Here is a 19,031-nt window from a genome sequence, read left to right on the forward strand (position 1 = left end):
AGTATCTATGAAACTAGGGCAAGTTAATTTTGTTAGCTTTCAAGCAGAATAAAATATTCTTTAAAATTCCTGACATTAGGTGAATAATCATAGATGCAAAGCATGTCTGTTTAAACACAGAAATGTATATGTGTGTGTGTGTGTGTGTGTGTGTGTGTGTGTGTGCATATATGCACTCATGTATGTGGAAAAATGAAGATGCTATAGCAGCTTCATTGTACAGTAAAGTGTAGGGATAGTAATATTTTACTAATGTACTTAATTGACCCTAAAAATCTTAGAATCAGAAGCAAGCATAGGAATCACCTAATCAAAACTATTAGACAATACTGAGAGGTCACACTCATCTGGTCTACCCCTTTTCTTGAGTGCATAATAGAATAGCTGGCATAAAGTTTATACTCAATGACTATATTCATATATATTTATGCTTTAATAGATATATGAATAAATTTATCAATACATTGATTTAAAAAATGTATTCTTATTACTTGATAATTTCCATGGAAGGGAGGTACATCTACATGAGAAACTCAGTTCATTGGTAAACATCTATCTTACAAGTCTTTCTTTATAATTCAAGATAAAAGACACTATGCTGTGATAACATAAAAATCACAAGATATTTGTGAATGGCCTTGCATAACACAAATTTTATTTCTACTCATGTCAGCATTTGAAATGAGTCAGGAAGCTGGCCTTCCTGAGGATTTTCTCCATCAAGTGATGGCTTAGGACTTGGGGCACTTCTATAACATTACTCTACCAGGAGTAAAATGAAAATGGCATACTTAATTTGAATGCACATATAATTTCTTTGAAATAATCTATTGTACCAAACAACAATAATAATAACAAAAGTTTACTCACCTTTCCACATGATATGATAGATATTTGAATATTTATTTTCCTTTAGTCTATATTTTTCTAAATAATTATAACTAATGTAATCAGGTCTCACAAGAAATCATTCCCAGATAACTTACAATTTTGAGCTTTTTCTTCTCAGCACTCTTAGGTTGTCAGTGACATGTGAAGAGTGCTACCAAGAACTGAATTCAGTCCTTCACATATTAAGAGGTTCGCGTGAGCCTAACTTCCCACGATATAAACTCTAAAGAGTTCACTTCCTCTAGACTTATATATTGTGAGAACTAAAGAATATCAGAAAACTATTTTAAAGTATTAACCAATGCTAACCATTTTGCCATTCCTCATTCCATTTCACCCTGTCACCTCTTCTCCACTTAGGCCACTAGACTTCAGGCAGGCAGTGCCTCCAGGCGGAGGGGCAACTCTGGAAACCAAAGAACAAAAACATCAAATTCCTGACTTCTAAGCGTTCAAAAGGAGAAGAAAAAAAAAAAAAAAAAAAAGCCATAGTACAATACTTGAAAATCAAGTTTTTCTTGCCTTTGAAGTGATAAGAATCCAATAGACTAGAAGAAATAGGAAGGAGTAATAGAGGCAACTACAGACCTCATCTCTGGTGAGGGCTCGTGAGGGGGCTCCTGTGCCCTGTCCACTCCTCTTCCATTCTCACCCTGAGAGTCAGTTCCTGCAAAGGGAAAAAGAGCAACAGAAGCTACTCCTAATTGTACAAGTGACCTGTGCCTCTGCTCCATGTCTGGCATGCCAAGAGGCAGCAGCCTCCCAAGAATTCCACCAAGGCTTGGGAAGAAGGTAGAGATAGCTACACAGGGTGACAGGACTGAGGATTTGAGACGATCATGGCTTCCTCTCCATGTCATCGTTTCACATATGCGCTCCCCAATCCCCAAATAGCCTAAGATCATTTAGAGCAAGAGGAGAAGAGAAAACCTGAAAGGTCTATAGTGAAACTCCTAATCATTCTGTTCTCTCAAAAAAGTTGAGAAAATCTTGAGGTTACTGAGCTGATTCATACTTTACTGAAATTTCCTTTTATGCCCCAGGAAGACTGGATGCAGGGAATGTTAGGATGTTAGGTCCAAAATAAAAAAAGACTATCAACTCTAGCATTTCTAGAACACAACTTGAAAATATTCTGATGATTGCTGATGGTTTGCTCGTGAATGGCAAAGTTACTGGATTTGGATTTACAAGATCAAGGCTTAAATGATCACCTTTATGTATTAACCTCATGATAGTTAACCTCTCTCAGCAACAACTTAGCGTAAAAAATATATATATTCTGAATTTCTCATAGGCAGAATGAGGATATTCCAAGAGGTAAGGGACTTGGAGAGTACTTTGTAATATTTAAATTGTCAGATATATATTTTCATTAGTTTATTTTTGTCAAGTGGCAATGGTCTAAAAATCAGGCTAAAGGTAATGTAAGTGATTTGATTGGGTGTTAAGATACTGGCTTTTGGTGATTCTCAAATTTTTATATGCAGAGTAATCACCTGGAGAATATTACTAAATGCAGATTCAGATCTAGGTGTGGGACAAGGCTTGAGATGATCTGTTTCTAACCGAGATGATAACCAACCTGATGGCCAACAAACTACATTTTGAGCAGCAATTCTCTAGTTAATGAACTTTTTGTTTTCCTTGCATTTCCTGAGCTTGAAGTAACAATTAATATTCAATATCACATCTCACAGTGCTCAAGAATTACTTTATCACTCCCATCTGTTCACATGAAGTTCCTCCTATTCTAAGCATAGCTGAAGTTGATGATATTATGACCTGATTATCAAATGCTCTGAAATTACTTTTAGGTTTTTCTTTTAAATATTTGTTATTATCCATATAGAACATGGTGTGCTTCCAGGGAAAGCATAAACAAACAGTTCAGTCCTTGAGAATTTATGAGATTTAATTCCACAAAGTTGGCAACAGACATGCCATTATTTCAGTTATTCGCTTTTAAGAAAGAACCAAATTTATATTTGGATACTATAAGTAAGAAAGTTGGGCAAGTTTTAAGGCAATAGAGGTACTGTTTATCTTGGTTTGATTATTCTTGTAGTCCCTATCTCCTTTAAAGTTCAAGAAAGTAGCGCTTATAGAGTACTATTAACCATGGTTTTGCCCCTTGGAGAAGACAATTGCCATTTAGAGTACAAAATGTCACTGCAGATTCTAGAGATGATGTTGTCAGTTCAGTTAGTAAGAAATGGTAGACAAGAGCTTGTCAATTCTTATATTAGAATGAGTAAAATGATCTCGAACTGCCTAAATCATACAGAAACTTTCCTTAAGTCCTCCCCCTTCCTTTGACAAGTAGTGTGTCCACTGGTTAAGAGCTATTGAAACATTGGGTGGATAATGGTGAGCAAATCACTTAACCCCATTTTGCCTCAATTTCCTAATCTGTCTAATGGCAATAATTATTGTTCTTATCTCATGAGATGCTGTCAGGAATAAATGAGTTAATATGTGCAAAGTGCTTAAGACCTGCCTTGAGTATTATAGGCACTTTAGAGGTTGATTATTATTATTATTATCATTACTATCATTACTGTTATTTTATCCCCTTATCCTGATCAAAATATTATGGTTTTGAAACCTCAGGAGGTTTGCTCTTCACTATACCACCAGGATGAATTTGATTCTGCAAGTTCTCAAGATACTAACATAGGGAGGATGAGTTACTCCATTTATAGTTGCTGGGAATAATATATGTCTTATGAAATGCTAATTCTAATGGATTTTATATTTTTCAGTTGTACTAGGATTTTCAGGTAGTAAATGGTTTACTCTTTAAAATTCTTAGAAAATGAAAATAAAACATATTGTCAGAAGTATTTCCCAACATCTCACATTTTCACATTATTTGATAGATAAAAAAGATATCCATTTAAAGATATGAAATGTACTCATCAAAGAAGAGACTGTAATTAGGCTAAAAATAATATAAGGTATATTCCCTATGTAAAATTCACATAAAAAAAATGCTTAGCTACTGTGTTCTTCTTGTTTGATTGAAAGAGACCAAAGCAAGAGCATTTATAGATTAACAAGAAGCATTCACAAATCACAGGCAGAGTTGTTAAATTCACATTAAATTCAGCAGGTTTATACTTTGTGCCTATTTTGGAGCTGTATGATTCACCAATGATGTATCTAACTCTGTCCTTTCCCTCGTGGAATTTATCTTTTCATAAGAGGTAATTATCACAATCGAAATGATCAGAGCCACCTAAAGTAAGCAATAATGTAATTGCATACAATCAAGTCTCCACATATGAGGTGCAAACAATGCAAATTATAATGTTATCAAGGAAATCAATTTTCAGATGCTAAGATGTACTGCTTAAAGTAGGTGGGATTAGAATATATTGGAGGCACCTAAAGGCATAGGACAGTAAAGTTAAGACATCGTCTCCAATGACCTATTTATACAATGAGAATGAAATGGGTCCAAGCAAGTTACTTTCAGATTTGAAGATACATGCATACTTCATTTTTGGATCAAACACAAAGCATGAAAATCTGGACACAGAAACAACAGAGAAGTGATTTTTCTTTCTCATAAAAGTTACTGGCCTTCATAGTGGTTCAAAAAAGTTTTCCTTAAATACAAAGCCTCTTTTGTGATTACTAAACAAAAATTACATGTAAGAATTGTGATTTTTCTCTCAGTGTTCTCAGCTGACATCTCTTGTGGTAAATGGGAATCTAGTTCACAGTGTCGCTTTGCAGCTAGTGTTTATTGGGGATTGGTGTGGAGTGGCTTCTCCTTTTTGCTTTCTTCTGAATGACAGCAACATGGACCTTTGGCTTCATTTATTCTAAAATATTTAAATCAAGTTATAAAACTAATGTATTAAAAATGGGAAATAAATGCAAACCAGATCCTTCTGGCTGCTGTGATTTATTAGTCCAATTGGTCTTTGTCTGTGGCTAGTTAGCCCCATGGGTTAGAACACGGTGTTAATGATGCCAAGATCAAGGGTTTAATCCTCCCTGGCCCACTTAGCTTTGTTCTATTCCATAGACAGAACTGTACTCATACCAGGCCAGACTTCATGCAAATGCATTCCACTTGTCAGAGCTGACAGAGAGAATGTCATTGAATTAGCCTAGATCTGTCATTATTACCAGGAAACCTAGCAAAGAAATGAACAACAAACTCAAGGTACACATTGAACTAATGGTCTTCCATTATCCTCCATGAGAACAAATGCCCCTATTATACAGCTAAGTATGTCCTATTTACTGATTTTATTGATAATTAAATTTTTAATAACACATGGATAAATGATGTCTGAACACTTGTTAGACTAACTTGAAATTTAAAAAAATATTTTTAATTGGCAAATAATAATTATATATTTTGGGGTGTAAAGTGATGTTATGATATGGAATAATATGAGGTAGAATGATTAAATAGATAAATTAACATATTCATCATTATACTTTTTGCCACCTTTTAAAGATACAGATTAAGTAGTATCTTGACACTTTTTTTCCTTCTGCTTAATTATTTCCCAACTTGGATTCTTTTGTTATTAAATATCTACAAAGTACTCTAGATCGGAAGGGCTATGACGTTCTGCAACTTCAATGAAGACTACAAAAACAAAAGAAAAAACAAAACAACAACAAAACACTCAACAAAAAGAGCGTGTTTCTGGCTGAGGAATACCTTTAGGAGATAGAGGTAGTGATAGAGGTTATAACAAATGCTGACTGGGTTCCCAACAAGTGAAGAACTGTATGAGGTAAGGGCTGCAAATTGCTGCGTCTCTTGGGTCAACAAGATATATTTAGTTTCACTTTTCAGTAAACAAATCAAACTATGAGGATTAAGAACATCTTATTAATCTTATTAAAGCCTCCAAGTCTTTAGATGAGCTCTTCAGTTTGTACCTAACACCTTGTACTTCAATGCAACAACATTATAATAGGAAGTAATAAAAGAAGGGACCACTTTACTACTGTTAAAAATTATCAGAAAAAAAAAATATCACCTTGAAAAAATATCACCTTGAAACAGAGTACAATTATAAATCTCTGTAAGAAGCACTGTCCAAGAAATACTTGCGTGGATTTTAAAAGACAATTACAAGTTTACCTATTAAATCTTACCAGGCTGGAGAGAAAAGAACAATGCAAAACAGTAGGCATGTGCCATGCATAAAACACACAAGTCCTAAACCTTGTATTATCCTTGAATTCACAAGACTGAATAGTTCAATCAGAACTCTTAAAAAGATTTCCAGATTATGCTTTTAAAAAAAGTTTTTGTTGTGGCACGATTCTAGACCTTTGTCTATTCCACAGCTTTCCAAGGTAGTTTTGTGAACTTGAAAATTAGGAAAACAAGCTAATATTTCAACATGGGTCAGGTTTCACACTATGAGTTTTATCTACATTATTTATTAATCTACAGAAAAGCACTTTTAATATTACTACCTCCGTTCAGGTATGAGAGAATAGGGAGATAAAATTTATGATAAAGAAGCAATGCAGTCACCATTGAACTCAACAGAGAATAAGAGTGAAGTGGGAGATGTGAGTTTGTCATGCCTTGAGTCATCTAAATTCCCCCATGCCTCTCCTACATTATGTGTATTGCCAATCTGAGTGTGATTTTAGCATTATCAATTTTAATTAGTATGTATCTTTTATAAATATCTCCTAAACATGAACTAATGTTTCATCTGGTGACCAATTCCAGAAAAGACAGTCTTTTCAATGTTAGAATTCATGTGGAATTTATTGAGACACAGTATTGGTGTATTTAGCTCATTGCGAGGGATTGGGAAAACTTTCAATAGCAAATCAAAATAAAATAAAATAAACAGTTGGGTGTGATGGCGCATGCCTGTAATCTCAGTGACTCAAGAGGCTGAGACAAGAGGATCACAAGTTTGAGGTCAGCTATAGCAACTTAGTTAGACCCTGTCTCAAAATAAAAATTAGAAAGGACTGGGGATATAGCTCAGTGCTAAAGTGCCCTGGGTTCAATCTCAGTACCAAATATAATATACATAAATTACAATTTATATTATATTATTATATCATATGTAATATACTATACACCTATAATAAACATACAAAACAAAATAGTTATTTGAGCCAGGGATGATTTCATTTGCTCTTATTTATTGACTTTAGAACCCCAGTAGCAAACCCCTATAGCATCTCTTCTAAGTCGTGGGATCTGTGGGCTCTGAGGAAGGGAGGCTAATTTTCTAAGTTATTTGGATATAGGGATGATTTAAAGATGCATGGGATCTCTCAGGATGAGCATATAGAGTAAGATGAGAAAGGACTATGAACTATGGAACTCTGTATTTAAAATTTAGAGAGCAAAGGAAACAGAGAGAATGCCAGAGTGGAGGAAAACAGATTAAGACAGGAGAACATCAAGAACAGATGCCAGGAGAAGAAATTTAAAGAGAGATTAATTCACAAAATCAAAATTGATAAAGTATCAAATAGGATGAGGTTTAAATAATGAACTTTGAATTTTTTTAACACATGCATTACCCATGACCTTACTGACTTTTGGTGGTTGAGATGGGGCAGAAGAGTGTTCTAGAAAGGAAGAAAGTGGACAAAAGTAAATGTGAAAGATTTGAAACTGTGGAATGAACAGGAGGCAACAGATGTAAGAAGATGTGGGTAAGAATGTTAGCAATGCATGAAGTTGTTGGCATTAAAGGGGACTCTTTAAGCAGCGGGTGTGAAGGACGACTAAATAAAAAGGTCTTATTTACATGTGCATTTTTGAATTCATATTTTTATTTTTATAGCATTGGTACCACCCTAAGATCCAGGCATCAGGATCCTTCCTTGGCCTCTAAGCTTCAGAGTCCCCCTCACTAGCCATCTTCCTATTGTGCATCTCCTCATGGCAAACTGTAGGACAAAGGGAATTTGCTCCTTTAGTGACCCTTGCCCCATGAAACTATTGTATTATTTTCCTGTTGTTGCTACAACCAGTTGCCATAAACATGGTGACTTGAAGCAAAGCACATCTATTATCTTGTCTTCATATCTTGTCAAAAACCCAAGCTTCAGCTTGTTACTGATGTCAGTAAGGTTGCATTCCTTCTGGAGGCTCCGGGGGACTCCGTTTTCCTCCCTGGCCTGCTTCAGGTGGCTACCTATGTTCCTCTGCTCTTGACTCCCTTCTGTCTTCAAAGTCAGCAATGACCTATGGAGTCTTTTACCTTATTTTCTATCAATATAACACTGACTCCTCTTTCTCCTACCTCCTTTATTTAAGAACCCTTGTGATTACATTGGGCCTACCCTGATAATCAGAATTATCTTCCTATCTTAAAATTCCCTCCATAGCAGTCTTCATTCCATCTATAATTCCAACTCTTTTAACTATGTAAGATAAAGTGTTCATAGATTCCAGATATTGGAGTGTGGAAAACTCTAACAGATCATCTTTCCACCTAAAACAACCATGATTTTATACTCAAGACCTAGTGATACTCTACACAAATGATGGACACCAATTTTCTCAGAGCCTAGAGCAAGCTGCTTTATCAGTGGACTCAATTTAGTCCAGAGGCTGCCTGAAAGTAACTGTTTGGTGGCTGGAACATGTGGGGAGGGATTTGGATACCTAGCCTAGGATAACCATGCAAAGGTCCTGTATGTTTTCTTACGTTGGGACTCCAAGCTAAAAGTAGGCCTGGCTATTATCACTCAAAAAGAGAAGTTCCCCATTTTTAACCCTAATTTATCCCAAAAGATAATTAAAAATCCAGTTCAAGTAACCTCTTCAAATTAAAATAAATAAATAAATAAATAAATAAATAAATAAATAAATAAAAAACGGGAGGTTAACCTCAGTAAATGCCTACTGTAAAATCTGGGAACATTCTGGGAAAATTGGCAGGTGGGGCCTTAAAGTGCGGTGGTTGTAAATCACAATCTGAAGAGCTGGGAACATTTCAGGACATTTGGGTGTTTTATTAGTATTGCAGTGATAGTAAAAAGTAGAGGGATAAATATCAGACCAGTAGAATTTGGTTCCATATACAGATTCAATCAGGAGAGAGGGAGGACGTAATGCTAAAGAAAGAGAAGAAAATATCAGAGGATGAACTTTGAGGAACATTGGCTCAGAAGTTCACATAATCACATTACCTTTCATTGCTGTTCTTTCCACGTAACCGTAGTGACACCTGTACATAATTGTTATGACAATGAATGCACCAGTGATCAGATTGTATTCTCTGATCTGAATGACTTACTGTAACAGCTACATGTAATTGGTCTACACCCCCACCACACACATTCTAAAGTGACCAAAGGATAATATAATAGGAAACCTCTTCTTTTATGTATGCCTACATGCATACGATTGTGTGCATGTGACTGTAGATGTGTTTATTCCTATATCCTTATTATGAGGTGTTTATTCATATAGCTTTATTATGTTATGATGGAAAGAAAATTGAATCAAGATTCAATAGACTTGGGGCTTTGGTTTCTGTTCTACCACCAGTCCTTTATGAGACCTTTATCAGGTCATATGCTCACTTATCTATTGAACAAGATGTTTTAAACTAAATGACTCATCAGATTCTTTTCCATTCTAAAACTCTTAACATCCATCTGAGATAAGTCGTCTAAATCTCCTATCCTACCATTACTCCAACTTAGTTCTAATAGGAATTAACTTATACTAATGAGTCAACTAATACTGCAGTCTTCAACAAGTTATTTTCTCTTTTCTTCTAGATTCTAATTCTGAACAGAATTTATCTTTACTTTCTCATTTTCAGCTATCATCAATAGAAAAGGAAGCTATGAAAAAAGATATTACATTGTGGAAAGATTTTATCAATTACTTCCAGACATTTGTGTCCATGACTTTAGGACCCAAGAACAATATCTCTGTCATAAAATGAATATTTGCAAGACATTTGGACACTTGGAAAGTACCACAAGTGGGGATATCGTATCTTTAATCTAGTTCTGTTTTCTCAGGCAACAAATATATACTAGATGTTAAATATGGGAATAAATAATATATACATGATATCTGTAAGAGTCTAGCAGAGGAGATGGACATTAAACACATTATTGTAAAAAACAATTAATTATAGCTATATTTTCTGAATAAAAAGTTGTAGGTATTAGGTATTTTGAAAGGCTGTCTTTACAACCTAGGTTTGTGGTTGATTTCAGTCACTTTTTTCTCTAGGTCCTGAATTTTTTCCATCACCAGGACCTTATCATTCTCTTGAGAGAAAACCAGAAACAGAAACCATGTACTCTGTTCTAACATTCACTGATTTCATATATACTTGGATCCTCCACAAATTCATAGATTTCTTTTTATAATTTATTCAAAGACTGTTTATTAAGCCACACATTATAGGGTTGAGATTCAGAGGTAGAAGTCACAATCTGAGCCCTTAAGCACTCATTGTCATGATGGGGTGATAAACACATAAGCAGTTTCAGATCAAGTAATTAATTATTAATAAGTTGAGAGCAGTGTCCGTGGGGTCCTGGAGTTGCTGAGAATAGGGGCAATTAAGGCTAGCCTTCACTGGATGTTTAAAAAGGTGATTCCTTGAACAGCAAGAAAGAATTGCAAGTGAAGAAGACAGTAAGGGCTATTGGAGCAGATGTTCGGCAAAACTATAAAAAGATGGTAGTAGAAGATTCCATGGAGCTCTTGATTCAGAAGATAATACGGTAGTCACAAAGGCAGAATCCATAATTGGAAAATTAAAAAGAGGAAGGATAGATTTTGTGGAGCTACTGTGATTTTTTTAAAAAGGGGGACAAAATCTCATGTTGCTCTGTTGGATTTGCAGTGGTCAGATGAGAAAAAAATAAAAATAAAAATGGTGCAAAAAGGATCTGTGCATGGCTCAGTCTGGAGCCTGAAAATCAACAAGAAGTCTCTTGCAGGATTCTGGGGAAGAGATACCGAGAAACTCAAGATCATAGCAACAGAGATAAGAAGAGGAGAGGAGAGTGTAGGCCTTAATATAAGATTTGGGATCAACTAGACTTCAACACTGGAGGTGGAGATTGTGAGGAGAAGAAAAGAGTGTGTGAAGATTCTAAGATGTCTAACGGAGGTCATTGATTGTGGGGTGTGTCAGTATCTGGGATAGACATGAAAAAAGGAGGTTGAGTTTGGGGATGTGGGGAAATCAATGCTATCATGATTGAATTCCTTATGGAACACCTGTGTGGAGCAGTTTAGAAAGAAGCCAATAGATAAGTCTGGGGTAAAACCAAGAAGTGTCAATTTGGGAAAATATAGTAATAAACATTTGAAGCAAATTTGTATTATTTTATTGGTAAGAACACTACAAAAAGCATAATTTAAAGTTCAAACAATGTAAGTCCTTAATAAATATATTTTTGTTAATCAAGGATGATAAAATGAGTGCATTAATAGGAGATGTTATGGGGTAGCAAAATATTCCTATCAATTATTATAGTTCATGTCTTTGAGTGTATGTGTGTGCATGCATTTGTGTGAGAGGATATGTATGTAACTGTGTAACTGTGTAGTTATACATATACACATATATAAAGATTATATATTAGAACTGTACATGTGTTTTAGTCTGTTGGGGCTGGCATAACAAAATACCACAGACTGGGAGATGAAAACAACAAAATTTATTTTCTCATAGTTCTGGAAGTTACAAGTTCAAGATCCTGGTGCAACCAGTGTTGATTTTAAGTTAGACCTTTCTTCTTGGCTTGTAGAGACAGCTGCTTTGGCACTAACTCTTCACATGGATTTTCTTCTTTGCCAGTGGCGGGGGGAGAGGGGGGGCGTATCTGAGGTGTCTTCCTCTTCTTCTAGAACACCAGTCCTATCCAATTAGTCCCTAAGTCATGACTTCTTAATTGTATCCTTAAAGGCCAATCTTCAAATACAGTCATATTGGGGGCTGGGGCTTCAACCTATGAACTTTTGGGGGTGGGGACTCTATTTAGTTCATAACAAAATAGGTTCATTTGGCATCCAAATTGACTTTCCTCCGAGAAAGTACAGACTGAAAATAAGAGATCGCTGTTGTGTTATAAAAAAAGGTTAAAGGTTAGAACTTGAGTTTGCTCATTTATAAAATATGTATAATTCTTTTCTACTGATTACATCGGAAAACAATTACATTCCTACAAACATTTTTTCTTTATTTTGGAGAGGGTTTATAAGCCACTTGCAAATCAATACACCTTTAAATAGTAGCTGAATGGGTTTCATCAATTTTTTTTTTCTAGTGCTCTATGGAAACCAGGTGGTAAGAGCCAGAAAAGGTACACATCCCACAAGAATGTCCAACCATGAAGATTAAATTTAGAGCGGGATTGCTTGTAGAAAACCGTGTTACATTCTTGGCATCTGAACACTTGGGATAATGTTAACTTTCACTTCGGAGTATTTTTAATGTTAGGAGTTAATCACAAGGTTTTACTTCTTTGCACATTTGACCTCCCTTTGGAGCATCTGAGCTGATGCTCTCTGTAAAATCTTCTTGGAATTGCGAAGCCCTGGCCCTGGTGTCCAGGTGACAAACACAGGGTGGGAACCAGTGGAGCTCCAAGGGCGCGGAGCCTCCAGCATACCATTCTCCTCCCACCACCATCTCATGCTGGGAGGCGGAGAGGGTTGCAAACTTCGCTCCAATCCGCAGCCAGCCCTCCCCAGGGTCCCTCTGCTGGGCGACCCGCCCTCCGCAGACGGAGTTGGAGGAACTTTGCAAAGCCGGGCGTCAGAGCCTGGGGAGGTGCAGTGCTCCCCCTCCTCCCCAGCCTTCCTCCCTCTCTGCCCCCGCCTCCCGGTCCTCGCCCAGCCGCGAGCGCCGGTGATAGGACGAGTCCCGGGCGTGCATTGTGTATATGCAAACCAGTGTCCCGGCTCCCCAGGGCTGTCCAACCCGGGCCGGGTCTGTGGCTGCCGCTGCCTTGGGCGCCGCTGCCCTCTCTGGAACCGAGCACTGTCATGCTCCCGTCGCAGGGCGGGCGGCTGCGTCCCAGAGCCGCTATATAAGCGCGGGCAAGGGGGCACCCGGAGGGGCTGAAGATGAAGGTGCCCGCGCATGGGCCGCCGCTGATTGCCAGCCCCTCCCGAGCTCGCTCCCGGCGCGGAGCCCGAGGCCGCCGAGGACCCGCCTTCGCCGCAGTAGCAGCTGGAGCAGCGACAGAGGCGGCAGCTGCGGCGGCGGCGGCGGCGCCCCTCGCGCCAGCGCGTAGAGCGGCGGCGGCAACTCTGGGGCCGCCGCTGCCCCTGCTGCCATGAGTTGTGCGGAGGTGATGTATCACCCCCAGCCGTATGGAGCGCCTCAGTATCTGCCCAACCCTGTGGCAGCTGCAACCTGCCCCACAGCCTGCTATCAGTCGGCGCCCCAACCTGGCCAGCAGGTGAGTCACCGACCAGGCAACCTGCCGGGGGCGGGGGCGAGGGGCACCGAGAGTATCGGTCTGGGGCTCCTCCGGCTGCATCTCGTCGGGCCGGGACGGGTGGCGCAGAGGATGCTCTGGGACCTGCGGAAGCGTCCTTGAGCAGAAAACCAACAGAAGAGAGGAGGAGAGGCTTGGGGAGGGCAGGACAGCCAGGTGGATGGGTGGGATGAGAGGTATTACCTGACTGGGGGCTTTATTGAGCTGTTGTCACCAGAGCTCAGAGGCTTATCCTCAAAGCCATCCTGACTCTTAGGACTCAGTTCTCTGAAGCTCACCAAGGGCATCTGACTTAGGACTATGTGAGTAAACTTCTTTTAAACCAAATATTTTGTTTCTTTAGAAAGAGTGTGCCAGGGTTTTCTGGATTAGGAGAACGAAGTGTGCCGCTGAAGTATGAGAGGCTACCTGAACAGTGAGCTTATGACATGCACTTTTAGGGAATTTTAGGGTGGAACATTGGCCTAATGCAACATATATTAAATGTTTCTAAAACTTCTCCGTAGAGCCTTTCCCCCGTGACTGTGACTTAGACGGCGTGATGCCATGGTTCTTTATTCATTTTCTAATTCCATCAAATCACAGAGCATGTTACAGTGTTCAGTCTATTGAACCCTGTGTTCCCCATCCAGGAGGTAATCTTGAGTTTCTGAAAGCTGAGTTTCCAGACTGAAAATGTCCTTAAAGGGGACTCAGAACAAGGAGTTGAGAAGGGAGAGTAGGGCACTGTGGAATCAGCACTAGGTGTCCTTGGATATTACTTACTGAACACAACAAGGTTTAATTAGCTCTACATTAGAAAATGTATGTTTGTGTCAAGGGACTGTACCAAAATAGGGTCCTCTTCAGACTGTGGGGATTAGGGTCTTAAGTACAACTAGATATGATTAGGGCATTATCATTCACAGAATTTACTGATTTACTTGACTTTTGTTTCTTAGGAAACATGTTTTATTGTGACCCTAAGGATTTGATCCTTCAGTTAATTTGCACCTTGAATTTTTATATTTCCTCTTTTTCTGTCTCTTTCCTAGATAGATAGTACTTTCTTTGGAAAGAAACCACTACTTTCTGTTTAAAATTTAGGGGCTGTGAAATTCAACTGATTCTGTAAGATTACATGCCCCAGATTCTGCTACACAGAACCAACTTAACTAGGACCAGAAAGGGTGAAAAAGGAAAAAGCCCTACTTTCTTGTTAGTATTTATTTATTTATTTGTACTATTCAACAACTTCAACATTTTAAAATGAAATTACTTTTGAAGAGGAGGATGGGAAAGTATTTTGTAATTTTTAGTGAAGGGTGACAGATTAAAACATTTGGTTTAGCTGTTTGTTTTCCTTTGGTCTACACAAAATATCAGTAATAGAGAAACCCATGGCTGTTCAATTAGGGTAAGTGAGGCAAGGAGACCCTGGGTATTTTTAACATCTAGTCCAGAATGAAGCTCTCTGTCCTCCATCTCTGAGACTATAGAGTACTTCAATTAATTGGAATGTAGATAAGCAACAGACTCAAACTTTACTAAATATTCAGAAAGATAGTTTCCCCTCTTAAAAAATGGTGAACTAGAAGTTGCAAATATCTTTTTGCAGAGTTGTGAAATTAATTCCATTGAAATATGAACTTCTGTGGGTGATTAGTATTGTAATACTTTATTTGAGCTAGAAAATACACTTCAGTATTTGAAAAATTACAAATTACCAATCATAAATTTAGTTTTCAGTAAAGAATGAATCAAAGTGCTTTTATTTCACTTTTGCAATAGCCAGAGTCCATTCTTTTACTAAAAGCTATCAACAAACTGAAGAATGAACTTTTAAAAAAATCTTTGTAAACCTGAGTTGTCTACAATGGTGTTGTACAATAGTCATCTTCTAAAATATTTGAGCTTCTGTAGACATTGCTTAAGTAGATGTTTGGTTGAGTTGATCATAAGAATTGAGTTGAAAGGGGTGCTTGGAAATTTTCACGTTGCTTTTACTAAAATGTCTTGTTCAAAATCTCTCTCTCTCATTTTTTCCCTAAGTAAAGAAACTTTTTGGCAATTGACTGGCCAGGGAATTAAGGAGAGACTTGACAGTGTAACTACTGTTCTTTTACTGTCAAGAGTTTATTTTGATGACCCATATTTTCTATTGGAGAAAAGAGTAAATCAGGAAATTCTTATCAGGCTGACAGCATTTTTAGACTATGCGGTGCGTGGGTGAAGTGGGACTAATATTGACTTGGCCCTAATGCAGTCATCTGAGAATACATATTTTGGTTGTTTTTGCATTCCATAAGGTTTTATCATTATTGTCCATGAAGATTGTTTTCACCGTACATGGGAAGTGACCCCTAATAGCATCTTGCCTGGGAGACAAAAATCAGGACTTGAACTCCTATTGCACTTGAAAAGCTTATTTATTGAGGAAATAAAAAGGAAAGGAATAAAAAATCTGGAGCATAATTAAGAAAGTTTAATGGTCATTTATAAAATGCTAGGAGAGAGAACATTAAAGTTTTACATTATTTCTTTATCCAGTTGTCATAATGTATCTTTGCTCTGATTTTTGCCTTCAAATCTGCATAGCTCTGAGGACTTGAGTGTTTGTTTTTGCCTCACACATGCTAGACAAGTCCTCTACCTCTGAGCTACACCCCTAGTCCTGAAGTCCTTGTAAATTAATGTATCAAGTGGTTCATTATCATTATAATAAATTTGAAGCATAGTATATATTTCTTCTCAATGCATGATCATATACTGAAAATTCTTTGTGAAATAATAGAACTTTGTTTACCAGGCAAGTGTTTTCTCAACCTTTCCCCTAACAGCTGACGTTTTAAGTTTAGGTTTTTAGAGAACATATTGTGTGTTGTAGGTATACATTCACGTAGGCTATGCATTCACATAGGCTGTACTACAATCTGTTACAGAGGCATATGGTAGGCCAAATGAATCAAAGTAATTTGTAAGTGTTTGAAGAGTGAATTTTATAGTCCTTGACAATAAATCCTAGAAATTGCATGCTGTGCATACATTTTACAGTGTGCTTCACAGTGCCAGGAATTTCTGAGGGATGCTAAGCAACCTATTCTCCATGCCCATCGTCTCTGCACAACCTTCACTCATCCATCCTATCTCTCCTCAAGAGAACTCTTGACTCATGTCTCTTAGCACATGCTCTGGAGGCTGATGACACTGCAGAACGTGTGTGGAAAGGAATGCACTTGTATGCAACAGTGACAGTAGGAATCAACAGAAAATTTCGAAATATGTGTCAGGAAAAATTGAAGGCAATGATTTGAAGTCATAGATTCCCTTCATACCCAGTGAACTTCTCATCTTAAATGCAGACAGTCTGTTGTCTACCCCCTCTCCCCACCATATTCATAATGTTCACATTAGAAAGATACTTAAAGGAAAGGTTTCAGAATTAAGTAGTTTATAAAGAGATGACAAACGCAGAAAACAATCACCAAATTTCTAATTATGCTCAGAAGTTTTTAACAATCACACTTCCGGCTTTGTAAAAGTTAGAACATATTTACTCTGTTCTTTTCAAGGGTAACAGCTGGGTGAATCTGCATGAATGCTTTCACTTAAAAGAGTTCCCTTGGGAAGCAAAGCTCCGGTTATAAGCCTGTAAGGAGTTTTTCAAACTCTTTCTCTGGACTCTGCCACCTTGGTTAGGTCATAAAACTGTTCTGAGATTGTTTGTCATAGAAAAATCCTGGAAAAAATACTTCAACCTCTCCTTTTACAAATGGGAAGATGCATGTTCACAGAGTTGAAATGCCTGGCTAGAGATGTAAAAGCTGATTGGAGAAAAAATCAAGACCACCAGATCCCCCTCTCTTCAGTTTCGCATCTTTCCACCTTGCCATGTGGTCTCTCAGGCTCCCCACCCCTTTTGCTATTGCACAATAGACTTATTTTTGTCTTTAGTGCCCCAATCAACTTTTTGATAAAGAAGATTAATATGCAATGGATTCTTTGGCCTTGAAGTTTGAGATTCTTTCCAAGTCCTTGGTAGTGTACTTTTTAAAGTTTAGGCATTCCAAAACCTTTTGCAAGCATTTGTATTATGCTAATGATTTTTACTATCCATGTTGCATCTTTTGTCTATGAGATAGGATATTCACTTAGCAAATGAATTTATTTAAAATAAATTACAGTCTGTGGTATGAACAGTTTTAAGTGCCTCGTATTTCATTGCTATTTGAGCATAAGTTTATATTCATTAAAAAGAAAGAATAAAATTATAACTTAAATAGTTTTAGTATACAGTCAATTTATTTAAGGCAGAGGATTTAATTTTCTTGCAACTGTAAGCAAAGACTTAAGTGAATTTATAAGAATTCATACAGGATTCCTCTGAGAAAAAACAGCCCCTATAATTCCACACTACAAAAATTAACTTGACTCAAAGACTTAGAAGCTTAAACTCTCCCATGGCTTTGGGTTCCCAGTAGCTTCCCAGTCAGAAAAGTTCAAAACTGGAAGAAAAATTAAACTTTAAAATAACTGAACTATTGGCTCTGGTGGTCATTCAGAATGATGATTTTAATAATTATGGAAAGAGGAAGGTTCAAATCTATAAAATTATGTAGAGAGAGGATATGCTGGCTAACAAGCCAGATACTACCACATGGTGATCCTAGAAATTTAAGTGAAGGGTACTTTGGCTAAATGCAAGGGAGTCCTACTTCACCTAACTTTTGATCAAATCTCAAAAAGTTTAAGATGATACGGATGTGACCCATAGCAAGGGAAATGTGGGTGTTCAGAGCAAGAACCTTGCTTTTCTGCTCAGCAGCTCTTCAGGCTATTGCAGAGAGAGATGAGCTGACCTCACTAGGCAGTATGTGTATTTCTGTCTTGTATCCATCTGTACAAAGAGAATTTTCAATAAGAGTAAAACAATTATGCATGTGATGCCTACCTAGGGCAGATCCTTAAGCATGTTTATCAGTTAGATGACTATAATTTTAAAACATGGTGCTAAATTTGGATCTCATTCCACAGGCCCTGTTTCTAGTTAACTTGTTACTTTTTTAATCCCTAAAGGAATATATCCAGTTAATAGATAATAATTTAAGGTATCTCCAGAAAAATATTTTAATTCAAGAAAACAAAGGCTCTCTAATTGTTAAATTTCAGGCTTTGGTAAAGACCGTAAAGGCAATGATTTTGGGCAAAGCTCTGCCCTTTCAAAATGCACCTCTTTAAACAGCTGTTTTTCTGCTGTGACTACTCATTTAGGAAGACCCTCAGAGTGCTTCAGACCATTAGATTCAAACAGCTGTTGCTAGAACAACTCATAAATGCCATATTTATAGATATTTCAGTGGATACCAGATTTGTGCCAGTAATTTGTAAGTGTGGTCTGAACTGGGATAACTGAACTATTTTTCACTTGTCTCATAATATTAATAGAGAAAAAAAATGACCTAAACTCAACAGGTGTCCTTTCTTCTTAAAGGCCATTTAGCATGCAAATCACTAGTTTTGGTGGACTGGCGTAGGAGGATTCTAAAGACATCTTCTTTCTTGTTTATATGTAGGTAAACATAGGAGGCACCAAGACTAATTGTTAGGAGTTGGGCTAGATAACCCTTGTCTAGAATTAAATAGTTTTCAATGATCTGTAGTTTTTTTTTTTTTTTTTTTTTTTTTTTTTTTTTTGGCAAGTGTTC

General features: G+C 37.4%; 1 protein-coding gene across 3 annotated transcripts in view; it reads left to right on the top strand.

Annotated features, from left to right (window-relative positions):
• The first annotated feature begins 12,798 nt into the window (after positions 1–12,798).
• Positions 12,799–19,031, top strand: part of Vgll3 (vestigial like family member 3) — a 47,753-nt gene continuing 41,520 nt past the window's right edge. Inside the window, exon 1 of one of the 3 annotated variants that reach the window (XM_047565078.1) lies at positions 12,799–13,308. In XM_047565078.1, coding sequence (XP_047421034.1) covers positions 13,183–13,308 — 126 coding nt within the window. In that variant the 5' untranslated portion in view covers positions 12,799–13,182. The remainder of the gene's footprint in view (positions 13,309–19,031) is intronic. The other 2 variants (XM_047565079.1, XM_047565077.1) reach the window with 2 other exon arrangements.

The sequence above is a fragment of the Sciurus carolinensis genome, chromosome 9 (genome assembly GCF_902686445.1).
Source record: "Sciurus carolinensis chromosome 9, mSciCar1.2, whole genome shotgun sequence".
NCBI classification, from domain to species: Eukaryota; Metazoa; Chordata; class Mammalia; order Rodentia; family Sciuridae; genus Sciurus; species Sciurus carolinensis.